Source organism: Nannobrachium achirus, assembly GCF_963921795.1.
Source record: "Nannobrachium achirus genome assembly, chromosome: 4".
NCBI classification, from domain to species: Eukaryota; Metazoa; Chordata; class Actinopteri; order Myctophiformes; family Myctophidae; genus Nannobrachium; species Nannobrachium achirus.
In genome coordinates this window covers 44,257,406-44,276,223 of record NC_137813.1, presented here as the reverse complement: position 1 = coordinate 44,276,223, position 18,818 = coordinate 44,257,406, and the positions used below count along the sequence as shown (strand labels likewise).

At 43.3% G+C, this 18,818-nt stretch overlaps 2 protein-coding genes across 11 annotated transcripts in view; both read left to right on the top strand.

Annotated features, from left to right (window-relative positions):
* dock6 (dedicator of cytokinesis 6) overlaps nucleotides 1–1,269 on the top strand; it is a 114,003-nt gene extending 112,734 nt beyond the window's left edge. For all 9 annotated transcript variants that reach the window (XM_080724672.1, XM_080724671.1, XM_080724675.1 and 6 more), the window contains exon 49: nucleotides 495–1,269. In XM_080724672.1, coding sequence (XP_080580798.1) covers nucleotides 495–537 — 43 coding nt within the window. In that variant the 3' untranslated portion in view covers nucleotides 538–1,269. The remainder of the gene's footprint in view (nucleotides 1–494) is intronic.
* A 3,160-nt stretch (nucleotides 1,270–4,429) lies between these two features.
* kank2 (KN motif and ankyrin repeat domains 2) overlaps nucleotides 4,430–18,818 on the top strand; it is a 45,475-nt gene continuing 31,086 nt past the window's right edge. The window contains exons 1-2 of one of the 2 annotated variants that reach the window (XM_080724678.1): nucleotides 4,430–4,482; nucleotides 17,642–17,735. The gene's annotated coding sequence lies outside the window, so the exon portion shown is untranslated. The other variant, XM_080724677.1, reaches the window with a different exon arrangement.

The following is an 18,818-nucleotide window of genomic DNA, read 5'->3' as shown; positions in this document are numbered from 1 at the left end:
GCTGATTCAATAGTGTTGGCAATTCCTCGCTTCAACTCATTAATTGACAAGTGCATCACCTCCAGCAGGCATCATTCACAGTTCTATATCGTCATTGTCGGGTGGAAACCTTGTACGTCCAAGACCGTTCGATTCGTATTTATCATTTTAAAAATGAACTAAACTAGTGAAAATAGCAGATCTACAAGCGGTGCGAGGCGTTGTGTGCTTGCAGATCGGCTGTTTTCACTACTTTTGTGCGACAGCCTTGTATGATGAAGCAGGGCTTTACTTGGTGAAAAAACTTAGAAATGTGAAACTTGGAAGGTTTTTGCCCGACAGTGACGATATATTGCTCATTTAATCACTAGTTATGCACAAGTCTTCTTTGACAATTTAACCACATCTAAATAAACTAATGTAAAAGTGACCAAAACGTCACGCAACAAAACACGAAATGTAACAACCGAACTGAAAATGTCATTATTTAACTTTGCCTCGCTGTTTTCCCATAGGAATTCCTACAGCCGCTCTAGTCTTCGCAAAGTGGACTGCTGAGGTGGCGAGGCCCAGTAAAGAGAAGAAAACTACAGTACAAGCTTAAGAAAATTAGACTCATTATATCCTTTTTAGCCCCACAGACCCCCCCCCCCCCTTGCACACCAACTGTCATAAGCAGGCAAAGACCACATCCTCCCCCTGACCCCACCTGCCTACCACCCAGATCGCCCCCCCAGACTCATTAGTTTTTTCCCCCCCTCCTGCACCACCTTCCCCCGTCACCCCTCCCTCATTTGTCTCTCACTCCTATAGGAAAAAGAAAAAAACCCTCATCTGTTTATACTGGACGTTTATCTGCACTGTAAACATAGTCATTTGGTGCACGGCTCTGTCTCCCGAGGATCCCAAGTTCCTGCCTTCAAGGGTAGTCCGGCCACGAAGCACCCATGGCATGGAATGACGTGGTCATTTTAGATTTTTTAGATTTTTTTCTTTTATAGAACGCCGGCATCCAGGCACTCTGAGCCACTTCTGTAATTGCGTGTTTGTGTTGGGTGCCTTGTTTGTGTTCGAGTGTGTCTGCTTGACTGCAGAGCATCACGGTTCCTTTTCCATTTGCTTGGCCTTGTTGTGTATAATGTCATGTTTGCTGTTGAAAAGGGCTGTTGGCACTGTGAAATGAGTGAGGGCACAGCAGTCCATATCGTTGTTGTCGGGTGAAAACCTTTTATGTCCAAAACCGTTTGTTTTGTATTTATAGTTTTTAAAATGATTTAAACTAGTGAAAACAGCCGATCTACAAGCACACAACGCCTCGCACCGTGCGAGGCGTTGTGTGCTTGTAGATCAGCTGTTTTCACTACTTTTGTGCGACGGCCTTGTGTGATGAAGCAGTGCTTTTACTTTGCGAAAAAATGTACAAATTTGAAACTTGGAGATACTAGGTTTCTGCCCGACAGTGACGATATAGTCTTGTGTCCTTTCTGAAAGTTCTTTTTCTTTTTCTTTTTTTTCTTCATTGTGTTACGGGACCAAGCAGTAGTCAACTGACATACAAAGCGAACTAAATCCTTCCCAAGGAACTTCTCCGGTATCAGCATACCAAATAACTGACATTCCTCCTTCATCAAGTTCTCACATTCATCCGCCCATCTCTCATTAGACGAATTCATTATAGGGTAGAGATAAGGATCGTACTTTCCACACTGAGGCCCTCAGTGCAACTTCTGCAGAGGCAATACTGTAGGAGTTAAAGACGTAAAGGGAGGCATGGGAAGAAACAGGCCAGAGGATGTTTTTTTAAATTGGATTATTGTTTTTAAAAACACTGAAATTCTATTAGAATGCACTGACCAAAACAGTCACAACACAGATGTTCACCTTGGAAGCACTACCCCTGACGATCTGTCATGCACACACACACACATTTTAACAGGGACCTGAAGTGTAACGCTAGTCTGATTTTATGAATAGACAATACCTTCATTTCCATGTTGAGAATGTCCTGTTGTGATTGTATTTGAACACGTGTCAAAGCACACGTGTGTAACTGCTCCTCAACTGTTTTCTTCTGGCAGAATAAACCAACAGATGTTCACGAGGGCTTTTTATGTTGTACTCATGGGAGACACCGTCTAAACTAAAGTGAAGGCAGAGGAGGCTTCTCCCTGAGCAGTGGAGACCACCTCCTCAGAACCCCCTGCTCCTGCTCCCATAGCAGAGGTAGAGCACAAGTAAAACGTACCCAGATACCAACCCAGGGCCCAGCACTGAAAAAGATCAACCCAGCTTGAAGAGAGAGCCTAAAGGCTTTATCATAGTCCGAGGTGAAGGGTGATGATCACCTCAACGTTTAGGTGATAAGCTATCACCTAAAAATGAGATAACAAGTGGAGGCCATCATAGTCACGTTGATCACCGTGACAATGATGTCTCTGTGCCTCTGAAACCAGGGGGCACACTGATTGGTCGATCTAGACCAATCAATGAACGGGGTGATGGGGAGATGTCTGGAGGTAAAAACAGAGGAGAGATGTCTAGGTTCGCGGTGATAGCCCTTCACCGTGGCAAATGATGTAATGTTGTAGTTTTCTGACTTTAAAAGACTACGCCGCGGTGATGGCTTATCACCCCAGACTGTACTAAGATCAGTGGCACTGGCAAGAAAAAGAAGCACAAAAAGCCATCGTGAACATCTGTTGGAGTGTGGTTTATTTTGCCAGAAGAAAACCGTTTGGGAGCAGTTTACAACGTGTCCTATATCTTATCTTCCACTGGTTACAGAATAATTATAATCAATGTAGCTGATTTCTAACTACTGTATTGGAACTACTGTAGCTATTGTATTGCACTATTGTATCCAAACTCCAGCACCTGCCACTGTAACTACTACTTATGATCTCTGCTTTTGTAAGTTGGTCAAAATGTTTTTTTGTTTTTTACCAATCCAGAGCTACTTGTTATTTATTCGTGTCAAACTTTTTTACTGCTTCTATTAAAGTTTCCTTCTTTCTCATTTGTGTCCACTGACACTGTGTCATTTGTGTTTATGTATAGTAGAAAGGGCTAATAAGCCAGGGAAGAAAAAAGGAAGAAAAAAAACTGTTGCCTACTACTGATTTTGGTCTACACAACATCCTAAAATGTGTTGCTTATTACAACATTGATCCTCATTCACATGCAGCTTATAAAAGCTTGACCTCCTTCCAGATCTAAAGATTGCGTATATTAGACCTACCATAATTAGGTAGTAGTTTGCCTAAATAATTTGTCCCATTTAGCTGCAGTGGTTCATAACCTTTGCAGGCCACGACCCCCCCAAAATATATTATTTGAACCGGGACCCCCGTAATTATCATAATTTAACGGGGGAATTGTAGGAGTTACATTCATTTAGTTTGTTCCACAAATAAATAATGTCATATTGTCTTATATTACCAATGAATTGTCACTTCAGTCACCTGGGGACCTCCCCCCCAAATCATGTGGGAACCCGACCCATTAGAACCATTAGCCCAGTCTGTTTTGTTTTAGTTTTTCCCCCCTGAGCATATGGATATGGGCATATGTTATGCAAGTTAACACGAAATCAATGCAAAACCCTGTCTCTGAATCCATCTGTGGACTAGTATACATTCGTCGCTGCAGCGCCTCTCCTGATATTCAGTTGTAATATGGTCATATGACATCATGCTATGAAATCATATCCGTAAATCTCGCTCCTGAAAATAATGAATGGAATTGAGGGTTTTCCTTATAACTATGGTTTTTTCCCCCCATCTCATCAGCCATTTTGAAAATGTGACATGTTTTACGATGTCATATGATATTATAATAAAACTATCACACGCAAATAAAACTAATTGACGCTTATGGGCCAACCAAACTGGCTATTAGGATTTTATAGTCGATTCAAAACCCCAAAATGAGTTGACCACAAACCTACCAGTCTGAGGATTTATGCAAACTGCAGCAGCCGGTCACAAAAGAAAGAAAATCCTCATTCATATTTGCTAAATTTAAATGATGATGATGATGAGAGATTTTCACTACATTTGTGTTCTAATTTATGGAATTTCTAAGATTTTTCTTTGATTTCTTCATGACATTACTGGAGAAAAAAATCACATAATTTTATTTCAAATTAATGGGGGAATGTTTATCGAAAACATTTTGAATAATAATAATTCCAAAAACTAAATGTAGGAGACAAAAACAACAACAAAGGGACCCATAAAAAGCTGGGTCCGCGACCCACAAATGGGTACCGACCCAGTGTTTGGGAACCATGTGGTCTACAGTGTGTCCAGTGTGTTTTCAACGTAGTAGCCTGACCATAGAGTTATAAGAGCCTGACGGACTGTGCCTTTAAGAGCAGAGGGAGGGCGTTCTGAGCATCTTGGCTGCAGTGTTTTTGTTACGGTCTCCCTGTCAGAGAGAGAGAGAGAGAGAGAGAGCCTGGGTCAAAGCGTCTGATGGTCTGAACGGATTTCCAGAGGACAGGTAAGGACAACATGCAAACTGTAGGGTGTTTTTATTGCGAGGCTATAGCTGTGTTCGCTTGTATTTAAACACACAGACCAGTGTGCGGTCTTGGATTGGACTTGTTTCTTTGTGAAAGCGTGGTCCAGCCCTTTCCTCTCTCTCCGGGGTAACGGGTCTGCTGCTTTTATCCTTAAAATACACCCGGCCGCTTTGGATAACAGGCTATTCCTACCGACCGCTCAACGTGCTGATGTTTTCAGAACGCTCAGGTAAATATATGCGTACAGTTTGGGTATTTATTTAGATGAATTTATGGGGAATAGTTTAGACTGTATCCTTCCTTTCTGTGCGCGTCCAGTGCTGTGTGCATCACTGATAAACTCATGCGCCGAGGAGCGCACACAATGCATGCTGTGTGGGAGCGTGCTGCTTGCTAGCAATATCATCATTCTAATGTAGACTGCAAGTTTTAGTTCATTCAACGAGCGTGGCTGGTGAAATGGTGAAGGAAAACGATATGTATAGCAATTGCTTTGTTTATGAGACAAAGCATGTGTGTACAATGCATCATAGGCTTACGTTATATTGTGTTATTTGTGCACAGGAAGGAAGATAATTTGGTCAATGTGTGAGTGATGCGTAATGTAAAGAAACCCCCCCATCCATCCATAGCTGCTGCGACCCAAGGGAGCGGGTGGGATCGTTGCATTGTGAGAGTTTTCATTACTTCCAGATGTGCATCAGTTTTTTTCTCTGCCGCTTTTTATGTATGCCCTCAAATGTGCTTGTTAGATGGTCAATGATTTAGCCTACGATGACAGCCCTTTGTGGGATGTTGCAAAATTGAGGAAACTTGTTCACAAAGTTTCATTTTGGAGACAGAACTTTGACAGGCTTTGACTTTGAGGCGCAGCTGTGTGTCTACAATAGTAGACCAACTGTTAGGCCTCTTGGCCTGCCTATTATAGTGGGTTATTTGACCTAAAATCAGTTTTTCCTCAAAGTTTCACATTTCAAGGTCTCCAATTAACTCTGACAGTGTACACATTTGTACTCTGTCAGAGTTACAGACCTGTATGGGTCCATTTAGACTGTCAAAGGAACCCACAGACTAGAGTCTTTGAGAACCACTGACCTAAATTAACAGCATCATTAGCAGTATATGGGCTTCGCATGACTTCTGTCCCATTGTCCCATGGCTGCCCAGGGCTGGTAATATAGTCCCATCTTTATATTTGTGCTCAGCTGGAGTTTACCTTCATTAAGTTTTTTTTTTTCATGCAGACACTCCAGGGATGGAATGTGTCTGCCTTGTCTCACGGTCAGGGGTGTCGCACCAAATTCTGGGCCCTGGGTACAAGGATCCTCTCACATTGTGTGCTTTAACTATTGAAAAATAGCAGATATACAAGCTGATCTGCTATTTTTGAAAAATCGTGAACATTTGTGCAAGTCTTTGAATATTTCAAATCCTTCTGAGGTTTTTTGAAAAACCTATGTTTCTATGTCAGTGGTGCTCAAACTTTTTCATGTGAAGGACCCCCAAAATGATTATTTGATTATTTTATAATAAGTATTTGGCCCACGGACCCCCATCTAGAAATATTTAGTTCCAGGGACCCCCCAGTAGCAAAATTTGATTAGCAAATGTTCGCTTAAAAAATACATATATTCAAAGATTTGCACACATTTTCACAACTAGCAGATTTACAAGCTTGCAGTGCGGCACTCGGTGCCGCGCTGTGAGCTTGTATATCTGCTATTTTTCACTAGCTAAAGTATAAAATAATTAAGGCCCTTCCACCTTTGGCCCTAGTATTCCACAGTCCCACTTTCCCCCCCTTGTGACGCTCCTGCTCACGGTGGACTCGGTTACAGCGTTTTTGGACCGAGGGGCTCTGCTGCTCTGCGGAGGAATTCAACAGGGAGGAATGTAAAAGGTTATAAACCCCATTTGCACGGTGGGCCACACGCCGGGACAATTTAAATGCTTCAGCGAAACTAATGAAATTATGCCCTGAACCCGCTGCTCCATGCCGTGTCAAGGGTCATTAGGGATGTGGTGGACTCTTTCAGCATGGCACACTTGTCCCCTTGATGGCATAGAAGTTGTTCTGACACCTTACATGGTATAGGTATAGGCTGTCCCATGGTTGTCAAGACATTTCAGCATGTCAGACTCGTCACTGTTGGGCAGAAACCTCTTATCTTCAAGTCTCAAATGTTTTTTTTCGTAAATTAAAGCCCTAATTCATCATACAAAAGTGTTGCACAAAAGTAGTGAAAATAGCCGATCTATAAGCACACAACGCCTCGCGGTGCGTTGCTTGTAGATCGGCTAGTTTCACTAAATTTTAAATCTTTTTTTTTTTTCATCTTTGGACATACAAGCTTTCCACCCGACAACGTCGACATAAAGATTTGTGTTTGTGTTTCACAAATATTCCACATTGTTCAAACTTTTTCCAGATAAAACAAAAATAAAATAGATCTACATGGCCCACAAACAATGTATGCCTTGGGTTGTGAGCTTGTAGATCAGCTATTGAATGGTTAAAACGATGTTGATACTCACGTTTCACTGAATGCCCCTGGAAGCCCCTCAAGGACTATATTCAAAGATTTGCACACATTTTCACAACTTTTCAAAAATAGCAGTTCTACAAGCTTGCAGCGCGGCACTCGTGCCGCACTGTGAGCTTGTATATCTGCTATTTTTCAATAGTTAAAGTATAAAATAATCAAGGCCCTAGTAACTCAACTTTGAGAACCACTGGGCATCCTGCAGTAATGCAGTATACTGCCTTTTTAAGAGTAATGTAAGCCTGATTGATAGCTTACTTTATTGCACGACGCTGATCTACAAGCCAGGTGTTGTGAGCTTGTAGATCTGGTGTTTTCGGTTAGATTAACAGCTTAAAACAACAGTCGGAGAGAGAGACCTTACTGTTTGTTATTATAAACTATCTCTTATTACCATAACACTACCCCCAGAGGTCCAGACAGTGAAGTTGTCGGTTTTAATGGCATATTTCATAATGATTTGTTTGTCTTAAATCACTGGATTCTCCATCCCATCGGGGTGAGTGTTGCAATGGATAAGGCCAGCCTTACACCGCCTTCCAATTAGACACATACAAAGTAATATAACAATAATAATGTAGTTTACTTGTTATCGTTCAAGTTTTTTCACATACAGATACAGGCCCTTCAGCAATGGCATTAATTAACATCCGCAGCATCCACAAAACAGAAGTCTTTAAAAAAAACTATACAAAACAATACACAGACGGTACACAGGACAAAACACAACACAACAAGAGCAGCACTAAAAACAACTACTTGACAGGCAGTCCCCTGTCATAGTGTCAAGCACAAAAGGATATTGCTGACTATGTGCTGGAATTAACACTCAAAATATAGATTTGCATATCATTTAAGTAGTTTAATTAAAAGTATTTCCAAACTTTGCACACACACTCCTTTCCTTGGCTGGCAAACCACAACCTCCGCCCCTGATTCCTCACTTGCCCCTCTTCTAGCGCCACCATCGGGACGATTTTTCCAAAACACATCTTTGGACACTGCTCCTACAGATTTTGCCCTGAAATCACGCAAAGCGGTACACAGTATCTCTAAAGTCCTCTCATATAAAATAGATCTGTCCCATTTCCCATATTCCCCCCTGTTTGGCTACGATTGCCTTCTAAAGATTGTGTATGCGACGTGACGGTCGCTTATCTTCCGATTAGGTAGTCTTACTGGTTTAAAGTATTTCCTACTATGTTTACACCAGAAGGTTTAGAAGAACAGTTTACAAAGTGAAGTTAAACAGTATTGCCCTAGCAGCGCCCACCAGGAGGTTTTGGTCAGGATTTAAGGGTTAATACCCTTACTTATTTCAATTGAGCGGGGGAACCAGAGCTGTCATGTTTTCAGTGCAGGGCATATGGTCTGATCAGGAATTTAAAGTCCTACGAGCAACAAAAAAAAAATCATTATCTGCTTGACTAATCTGGTTTAATCTCCTTTAATCCGCTAATCACCTGAAAAAAAGAAGATGGACAGTTCCATTCAGCACTGCACACCAAGCCAGCAGAATGCCAGCGCGTTTTGTGAACATTTCAGCTTCATCTGCTTTGTAGTCGGCGTTCACTGAGGCCTTCAGATTAACCCATTTAACGGGGAAAGCATCTCTGATCTGTGTGTAACCACTTTAACCATTATTTATATAGCCTACATCAAAAATAGCATAGCTACAAACTCATAGCGTGGCACAAAGTGATGCATGCGCTTGGAGCTTGTTTATCTGCTATTTTTGAAAAAATAAAAAAAAATGAATGTGCACAAAAATCATTTTAAAGCGAACATTTCTAACTCAAATCTTTCCTACTGGGGTATAGGAATTTTTGAGATGTTTTGAGATGGGGGGGGGGGGGTCCGCAGCCAAATGCCTATAATTTTGCGGGTCCTTGACATGAAAACATCAATTCAGAAGACATTCGTAGAAAATAATCGTCCTCGGGGGGATTTTAAACCAGGAAGCCATTGATGAGCTCTCGGAGAGAAAACCACTTTACTGCATCAGCACCGTTTGCAAGATTGCTTCCTCCGCCCTGCTGTGCTGTCCCCTGGTGACACAGCAAGCACACGCTGACCTGCGCTCTGAACCCCAACACTGCTCTGACCAGCTCTCTCCTCGACACAAACACTGCCATCTGGACTGTGTCTGTGCCTCCTCCACCACCAGACCCCCAGAAGAACGCAGGAACCCCTGGCCTGCACTTCCTCAGATCTTTACAGCCACTCTGTGACGCTCTGTTTTTAAGCTAATCCCCATCTCCACCACTGTACAGGAATTCTCCTGCTTGCAGGCAGCGCCTTTTTATGTTTTTTTGGGGGGGTTATTTTTTTCTTTGTTTCCCGCGCCACTCCTCTCCCGTTCCTCGGCCCCACCCTTTTGTTCAGGCAGTTTCCTGTCGGAGGTCAGCACAATGACCAATGGCAACTGGCGATGGTGTTTATTCTGCTCCTGTTCCAGTAGAAATGTGAGGAGGCAGACGCCTCCCTGCTGGGCCCCGAACGCCACAACGCTCGCCAGGGACGTGCAGAGAATGTTTAGAGAGGCAGGGTATTTATTGTCTTCTTGACCATTGTTCGTATAACCCTGAAGAAGGCAGCTTGTCTGTCCGAAACGTTGGTTTCGTCCTAATAAATGTGCATCGGCAGCTACGAGTGTGCGGCTTTACTTTTTTTTTCATAGTATTTGTCCCGTTGGCCGGCACCTCACAAGGACTGGTGTGCTGTGCACTTTTTTGCTATTAGAGAGAGGCAGGGGCTGACATTTCTAAAAGGGCCTTTTGGTGAAAATGTCGAAAATAGCAGACCTCCAAGCTCACAACGCGTCGCAGCGCGACACGTTGTGAGCTTGGAGGTCGGCTATTTTCGGTTCTTGATACCACACTGAACTATATAGCATAATCAAGTGAATAATGGAGATGTACCGTAACAGATTTCTACACAGAGAGGGCAATTCTTTCAACATAAGATGCATGCATTCAAGTTCAGGAGAGTTTGGACAAGGCAATTGTTCTCTTGAATGCTGCCTGGCTTCAGGTATGGCATGGAAAGGAGGGCATTTTCACTTCTTTCACCATAGTAAAAACTGCATTCTCAGTCTTGAGACGGCACTTTTTAGAGAGGGATAAAAGGGCAGGGGCTCAAGCCCCCTTTCATCATGCCTGACGCTCGCTCTAGCCTCCATGCAGTAGTGCCGTCTGTCTCTCCATTCCACCACTCTTTAATGTGAAAAACAGTGACATTAGTGAAAGGCACACACACACACACACACACACACACACACACACACACACACACACACACACACACACACACACACACACACACACACACACACACACACACACACACAGCCCTGTAGGGGCATGTCTCCTCCACGTCTGTGCAATGACTTCACTGTCACCAGTTCAGCCTCCCGATGAGTCACAGAAACGTCATCCCCGTGATCAACTGCACAACAGCTGGTATGAGAGCCTCTCTAACCACCTAAAGCTGTTTAAAAAACAGAGCATTGTGGAATATTTGGGAACATTATTTTCACTTTTTTTGAAAGATTTTGAAGGTTAAAGGAGTAGTTCACCCCCAAAATGACTTTTTTCTATTGATTACTCATGCCATGGACTGGAGACTTGGGTTCAATAATATTTTTTTTGTATTTGTCGCATTCCTAAGACAATAATTTGATTTCAATAAATGTATCCCCTTTTATTCCGGATGGGGACCCAAATGCATTTGGGTCCCCATCCGGAATCAATGGGGGCAAATTTGCTATAATATTTTTTTTGTCTTAGGAAACCAAAAAATATTATTGAACTCCATGGCGTGAGTAATCAATAGAAAAAAAGTCATTTTGGGGGGGAACTAGTCCTTTAATGACCTAAAGTACAGACTCCAGGCTTAGTGCTGTCCTCCCTGTCCTACAGTGATGTGCAGGATACAGCAGCTTGGCATGTAAAATAGCCCCCCTCCTTCTCCATGATAATAGCCATGGCTGCCTCCTCCACATTCAGCGTGCAGCAGTTGTTCAGCAGAGAGAGGTTTGTAGTTTATTGATTAATTATTCATTCAGGACCAGTTGGCTGAATGAAGCCATCTGTGATCCAGAGTATGTGGTGGAGGCACGAAGACATCCTAGCAGACCTAGAGCTACAGCACATAAAGAAAGACCTGATCGGAACATTACATAATCTCCACATTTACCACTTTTTATTTCTTGTTTTTGTTCTGCGTAATGAGACATTGCACATTCATTTTTTATTTCACTCGATTATACAAACAATACGTCTCAGTACTCTGCGATTCTCTATTGTGAGTCTATTTTTAGTTCAGTGGAATCCACAAATGATTTTAATCTCAAGGCGTGGTCCATTTTAAATCATGGGAAACGGCCTTTTGAAATCGTATTTACTTAGCAGTAGGTCAGGAGCTATCGCGAACCCAGGGCTAATCGCTGGGATGTTCCTTAACAAGAGCAGACGAGGTCTTGGTGTCAGTGGTGGGATTTACAGTGATTCATACTGCTGGATTCCAGATCTGTGAAACAGTCATGGTGTTCTCATTCGAGAAGTTTCCATCTAAAACTCTCTCCACTTGCATTTCTTCTCGCCTCCCCCCTCCTCTTTCTTTCAGTCTCCCCTTTCTTTTTCTCACATTCCCCTCTCTTTTTCCCCCCCACTCTCACTATAACGTACTGTACCATTCTCCTGCGCTCTCACCCGGCCTTTTCTTCCCCTTCGATTCATTCGGTCTTGGCCCTACTCCTTGTTACTCTTTCTTCTCCTAGGCTTGGGAGGAAGTGAGCGCGTTGTTTCTGGGTCCCTGGGGAGTAGATGGATGGAGCTGCCTTTCCTGTAACCCTTCCTCCATCAGACCTCAGACTATCACAACTGACCTGGTCCCTTTTACCTTATCTGTTTTCTGATGAGGGCCACGCGTCACGGAAGAGCATTTGTGGATAGCCACTGTAATAATTGGCCACTTTTACACTCTCAAATGTAAGTTGACACTTTAAGGACTTTGCTGTGTACCATGGGGAAATATTGTTATTGTTTAGGGCAGGGGTCTTCAACGTTTTCAGGCCAAGGACCCCTTAGTTGAGAGAGAGATGAAGCAGGGACCCCCACAACCTGTTCATAGATTCCATAGTTTCATTGTTTGACAGCACAATCGTCAGTGTATTTTGGATTCATGTCAATTTGTGTTTCAGATATTTAACCACTTGAACCGTCAAAATCTTGACCTTAGTTTCACTCTGTACTTAGTCTGCTCTTTTTCCCCTCTACACTAAACCCCGAGGGGTCCCGGACCCCCTGTTGAAGACCCTTGGTTTAGGGTCACCCAGAGGTTGATCAACATCAGTTCCAACTCCAAGTTGTAGGAGATGGTTCAATTAGGAAGAGTTATGCCAGGCTACTTCTACAGTACAGCTGTGTTTGTTGAGCTGTGAGTCTTGTGACCAGAAGGATTCGGATATGTGGTGGTGTTGTAGGGCTTGTCTGTGTGTGTTCATCTCTGCTATGTGGGAGAGAGAGAGAGAGAGAGAGAGAGAGAGTTCATGCTATGTTATCTCCTATGAAGTATTTGTCTGTTACACAAGCATTTGCCTTCAACACAAGGCATGGCAGTTCGGCTAAACTCTACATTGTTCACCCGGACGACTTGAACAATCTTGCCATGGATACCCAATTTTCTATGGAGCGGTAATGAGGATGCCTTCATAATGCGGGCCTTGTTCAGTATCTTACGTAATGAAGAGGATGATCAGTCAGTGTAGGAGCCCCTGGGACCACGAGAACTAGACGTTGGTCACTTAACACATTTGTGCCTGCTTGTATTTCCAATTTCTGACAGTGTGTGGATGCACAAGCAGGCCTCAGTAACCATTATGTTTGTTTTGAGGCTTATTCTCTTCGGTAGTTGACTCTCTCTCGTTCTCTCTCTCTCCGACGCCCCTCCCAGCTTTATATTAGAACCAGCTGTGGAACTAGGGTCTGAATGAATGGCTCTTTTGTGATTTTGGCAGTCGTTCCAGTGTAAGGGTCTGTTTCTCTCCCTCTCCCACCCCTTGATCCCATTGGCATGGCCGCGTTCTGAAACAATGGACTGGGCTGCATTGACACTTGTTTCGACATTACGCTAAAAGGTCAGTTGTCGTCAGAGTGTTTGGCTGCGAAACCCCTCCGACAAAATGTCGGCCGCACCATCATCATCGTCATACCCTGAAGCCGAGCCAAGGTATGAGAGTCAGGGACCGTTATCACACAGCTAATCTGGTGGACATGATGATTAGTTCCAGCACAAGCTTCAACTTCGTATTTACCATGCCTGGGAAGACAGTATCGTGGTCTTCCTAGATGTGCACTGCACATTAGACTAATGCCTATGCTCCGTCGAAGATAGCAGATCTACAAGCTCACAACGACCAAGTGTAAATCGGATGAAGTACAACCCATTAAAACTGGTAAAGCATCTGTGTCATTTTAGGTTCTTGCATTGGCTATTCAAAAATCACAGTTTGAAATGAGCGGTGCCATTTTATTAAGCATCCTCCTGCAAAGCATGGCCAATGTGACCCTGGGCATACAACAAACTTTGAGCACTTTATGCCAAGATGTAGGCCAGATGTAGGCCACGCTTCAGAGCCAGGACATTTTTTTGGGGGCCCGGGCAAAGCCAGATGTTAGAGCTTAGCTCCTTCCAAGAGCTCTAAAATAGCAGATAGACAAGCTCACAGCACGGCACGAAGCTTGTACATATTTTTGAACATTTTTGTAAAATCTTGAAAGTTTGGGGTGCCCGCTGGCCTACTGGTCCAGGCGCATACCACTTAGGCATTGCCACATAGGCATGGATGCCTGGCGGTGTCGCTGGTTCGATTCCCGATCCGGACGACCTTTGCCGCATGTCATTCCCCATCTCTCTCCCCATTTCCTGTCATTCTACTGTCCTATCAATAAAGGCAAAACGCCCAAAAACAAATCTTTAAAAAAAGTTTGAGAACTATTGATTTAGAAGGCATTTGTAGCATCTTAATGGGATAACTCCAGGCTTTAGATTTAGTCCATCATGTCTCTAAAGGTTTTCAATGTGCATAGCAGACCCAGGGTATTCCCGTAAGGGGCGTGTGCACTGTGCATGATGATGCCACCACTTTTAGGAGTCTGAGACACTGAGTCATGGGGGCAACAAAACAGAAAACATTGCTCAATGTCATCATGGCAGGGAGGTTCCAGCCTTGGATTGATTATTCCCACAGTGGGTTGTCCTGGTGGACTGAGAGGTTTAGGGTGGTATGGGGCAGTGCTTCCCAAAACTGTGTGCCAAGGCACATTGGTGTGTCCAGGGTGTGCCGTATAGGATTTAGTGACGACCGCAATATTATTATATTATTGCAATATACAGTGCACTCATTATTTCCAATTACAGAGGAAGATGCTGTAACTTAAATAATATATTTTATATCACATTGAACCTGGAATCCCTATTTTGAGCATGGCAAAAGTTAAAAAATATTTGTGACTATTATTTATTGATTACTGATATTGATACTAGTAAGACGCCTCAGGGCAACATGCAAGGTCGTGCCACGTCTTGGCCATCTGGCCAGTGTTGTATATCGGACCAGTTACACATATATGGAGACCCCTGGTACCCATATATGGAGATCCATGTACTGTATATGGAGATATGCTGAGTTATTCATGATGTGAATAACAGACAGAGATACATACGGATAAGCTGTGACCATTCACATACTAGTCTGCGACCTACGGTCGCAATTATATATTATTATTATTATAATATTACGTTGTTATTTGATATAGGGCTCAATAATGGTAAAAAAAATACATTTACACATTGATAAGACTATTAACACGTGTTATAAAGGCTATTATGCATGGACATGAATACAGGTGTGCCTTGAGATTTCGACTTGTCCTTTGCTGTGGCTTGGGAAGAAAAAAGTTTGAAAAGAACTGCTATTGGGAGAGCTGGCAATGGAGGAGAGTTTCCATGTGGATCTGGATCCATCTTGGCTGGTGTTTGCAGTTTTGCACACTGTGTCACATTGTTTTGATTGTGTTGATTCAACCCAGAAAGAGTCAAATGAAGTACAAAATTATCCTTCTTATTCTTGCTGTGTAGGAAGGTTATTGTGATTGTCATCTGATGGGGGTATTTAATATACATTATATTAGACATGTCTCAGTCAGTCAAAAACATGGTGTTTTCCTGGATTTGCAACATGTATTTCGTCACTGTTGGGCAGAACCCTCATATCTCCAAGTTTCAAATGTGTATGTTTTTTGGTAAATTAAAGCTCTAGTTCATCATACAAAAGTGTCACACAAAACTAGTGAAAATAGCAGATCTACAAGCACACAACGCCTCGCACTTGTAGATCGACTATTGTCACTAGTCTAAATAATTTTTAAAATGATAAATACAAAACGAACGGTTTTGGACATACAAGGTTTCCACCCGACAACGACGATATTTGTTGTAGAAGCCAGGCTTTGTGCAACCTCTCATAAGTCAGACTTCAAGGTGTTTTCCTCCTACCTGATGACAGGTCTAAAGACCTTTAATGGAGTCTTAAGCCACTTTTACACAGAGATCCTGCAATAGCGGACTAGCGGTGTGAAGAAGAGCCCTCATTAATGCCGGCTTTGCCTTTTTACACAGACACCAAACAAAGCCGCCCTGTGTGTGCTTTAACCTGATGAGTAACGCAGACATCTGAACATCTGACAGTCATTGATGATGGACTGCTTTAAACTGTTGCCCTACAAAGGCAGAGTGCAGTAACTACGTTTTGGGACACACCGACTTATTTGTGTCGCCCAACGGTCAAATTAGCCTTCTTGATATTGGGGGATGAACAATTACCTCAAGAACAGATGTACAATCAGTGTAATATCACTTTTATATCTTTATCTCATTTGGCTGATGAGCTGTAACACTTTTAAACCCATTTTTTGGTGAGATTCGAAAACGTAGTTACTGCACTCTGCCTTTGTAGGGCACTGTGGATACTTCCATGACCGTCTAGGTGTGTGTGTGTGTTAGGGCATTCACCAAATATTCGAATATTCGAATATCAAAGTCACTATTCAACGTTGTTCACCAACGTCGAATATTCGCTTTATTTTCTCTAAAATATATAGTTTATAGAGCTTGGCTAGATAGGAAGTCATAAGAATGAGTTGTCAATGCCCCTGGTGGATGAATTTGTTAATGCTCTATACCAGGGGTTCTCAAACCTTTTTAGGCCGTGACCCCCAAAATAAACATATTTGAACTGGGGACCCCCACCCTGACAAGCACTTGGAATTGTAGGTATTACATTTAATGTGACTCGGTTCAGCAGATACATATTGTGAAAATAGCAGATCTAACGCGAGGCGTTGTGAGCATGTAGATCGGCTATTTTCACAACGTTCGCCTCTTGCTTACTTAATATTTGACAGTTTGGCCAGTCCTGTCGAATATTCGACTATTCGAATACTTTGAGGTTGAATAATTCGAATACTAAAAATCACTATTCGTGAATGCCCTAGTGTGTGTGTGCGTGCGTGCGTGCGTGCGTGCGTGTACATGCACGGTTAAGTGGACACTCCTTATTTTAGTGTGTGTAGAACAGCGATTCCCAACACTGGTTGGCCGTGAGGATATTGCAAGTGGTCCCCAAAATAATTAGCAAAACACTCTGATTTGAGTGATTATATAACATATTATATATTACATAAAACAAAAGGTTCTGCTGATCCAAGCAGGAACACGATCAATTCATTGATCATTAAAATAAACAGAAAATGCACACAGCCCAGTCGTCCCACCCACCAGATGGGTTCACTTCACTCTGATGCTACAATAGTTTGGGAACCACTGGCAGGGACTTGCTGGCCATTGGGAAAAGCGGGACAACTCCCGAACGGCCAGTTCATTCCCAGCCATTAGGAAAAAAATTAAAATAAAATGTCGGCCTTCGTTCCATTTTGGGGGCTGGGCGGCCAACCAAGTAAATCGCCACTGTCGGGCAGAAACCTCATATCTCCAAGATTCAAATTTATATTTTTTTTCGCAAAGCAAAGCACTGCTTCATCATACAAGGCCGTTGCACAAAAGTAGTGAAAACAGCCGATCTACAAGCACACAACGCCTCGCACCGAAATCTTTTTTTTTTTTTTTTTAAGATTTGTTTTTGGGCTTTTTATGCCTTTATTCGATAGGACAGTAGACTGACAGGAAATGGGGAGAGAGATGGGGAATGACATGTGGCAAAGGTCGTCCGGATCGGGAATCGAACCGGCGACGCCAGCAGGCATCATAGCCTAGTATATGGTACGCGCCTTGACCACCAGGCCAGCGGGCGCCCCCAGTTTAAATCATTTTTAAAATAGTTTTGGACATACAAGGTTTCCACCCTATGGAGAGAGATTTCTCTCTATAACGCGCAATGAGGGCCTCTACAACTCTTTTTCCCGGGCTGAATCAGGGGCCCAGCATGTCCCTGACCACTGGTGCAGAACTCTCACAACCGAAACAATATGGCAAAATATGTCCTGATCCCTGTCTGTCTTGTTGTTCCCCTCAGGTGCGGGCCATAGAAGACAGAGAGGAGAGAAGTGAAGCCAGAGGAGCGAGGAGACTGGGGCGGACACATCCTATCCCTGCAGCTCAGGCAGCTGGTATGAGGCGGAAAATAAATCCCCCTTTTCCTAATTCATAAACCATTCCCAAACTTGTGCAGAACGGCGATTGCCAGAAGGCTGAGACTTTGGTAATGGAGTGGAAAAATCTGAAGATCTTTTGTTGGGGAAGTGCAAAAAGAGTGGCATTTCTTCTTTAACACCACAATCCTCAGGTTTTAATCTCTCTTGTCGCGGAGCGATGAAAACGGGGTGATATGTGTGAATCGAGACGACTTTTAAATCAAGCTCGCAGACATCTCGACACGTTAAAGACATAACTCCTGCGCCGCATGCCATTATTTTTATTATTATTAAAATAGCAGATCTACAAGCTCAATGCGTCACATTGCGACGAATTGTAAGCTTGTAGATCGCGAATTTTCAAATTGCCGAAATGTATATACGGCTGAAGTGGTTAATGTATGTTTTGTAATAATGATCCAAATCCAAAGTAAAAGTACAATATTTGGATCCGAGATGTAGTGGAGTGTAGTGGCATTTCTTCTCTTAACACCACAATCCTCAGGTTTTAATCTCTCTTGTCGCGGGCGATGAAAACGGGGGTGATATGTGTGAATCGAGACAACTTTTAAATTAAGCTCGCAGACATCTCGACACGTTAGAGACATAACTCCTGCGCCGCGTGCCGTAATTTACGGCCATTATTTTTAGATCTCTGCTGCTTAACAGTCAAAGGAGGCTTAGTGTGCGACGCCGTAGCTTGCTTTCACATGATAAATCGGGGCCGTCAAATTTCTCAGCCGCTGGAACCTGAGAGGATCAAAGGACCCACTATGTAGTGACATCCAAAAGGGACATGGCGGAGACATATAATTTGCGCTGGATGACCTGTAGTACCCACCCCTAGGGGTTTGTTAATCTTAATGGTGCTGGTAGGGAGGGGGGAGAGGAGAGGAGAGGGGGGGGCCAGGCCATGTTAACTTCCGTCAGTATGGAATGCAGCAATGGGAGGGCGGAGGGAGGGAGGGTGGGAGTGAATGTGGGGCTGAGTCTGGGGCAAGGCATTTCTCCTGGAGGAGAGAGAGAGAGTCTGAGGGAGGAGGCGCGGGCTGAAGAATG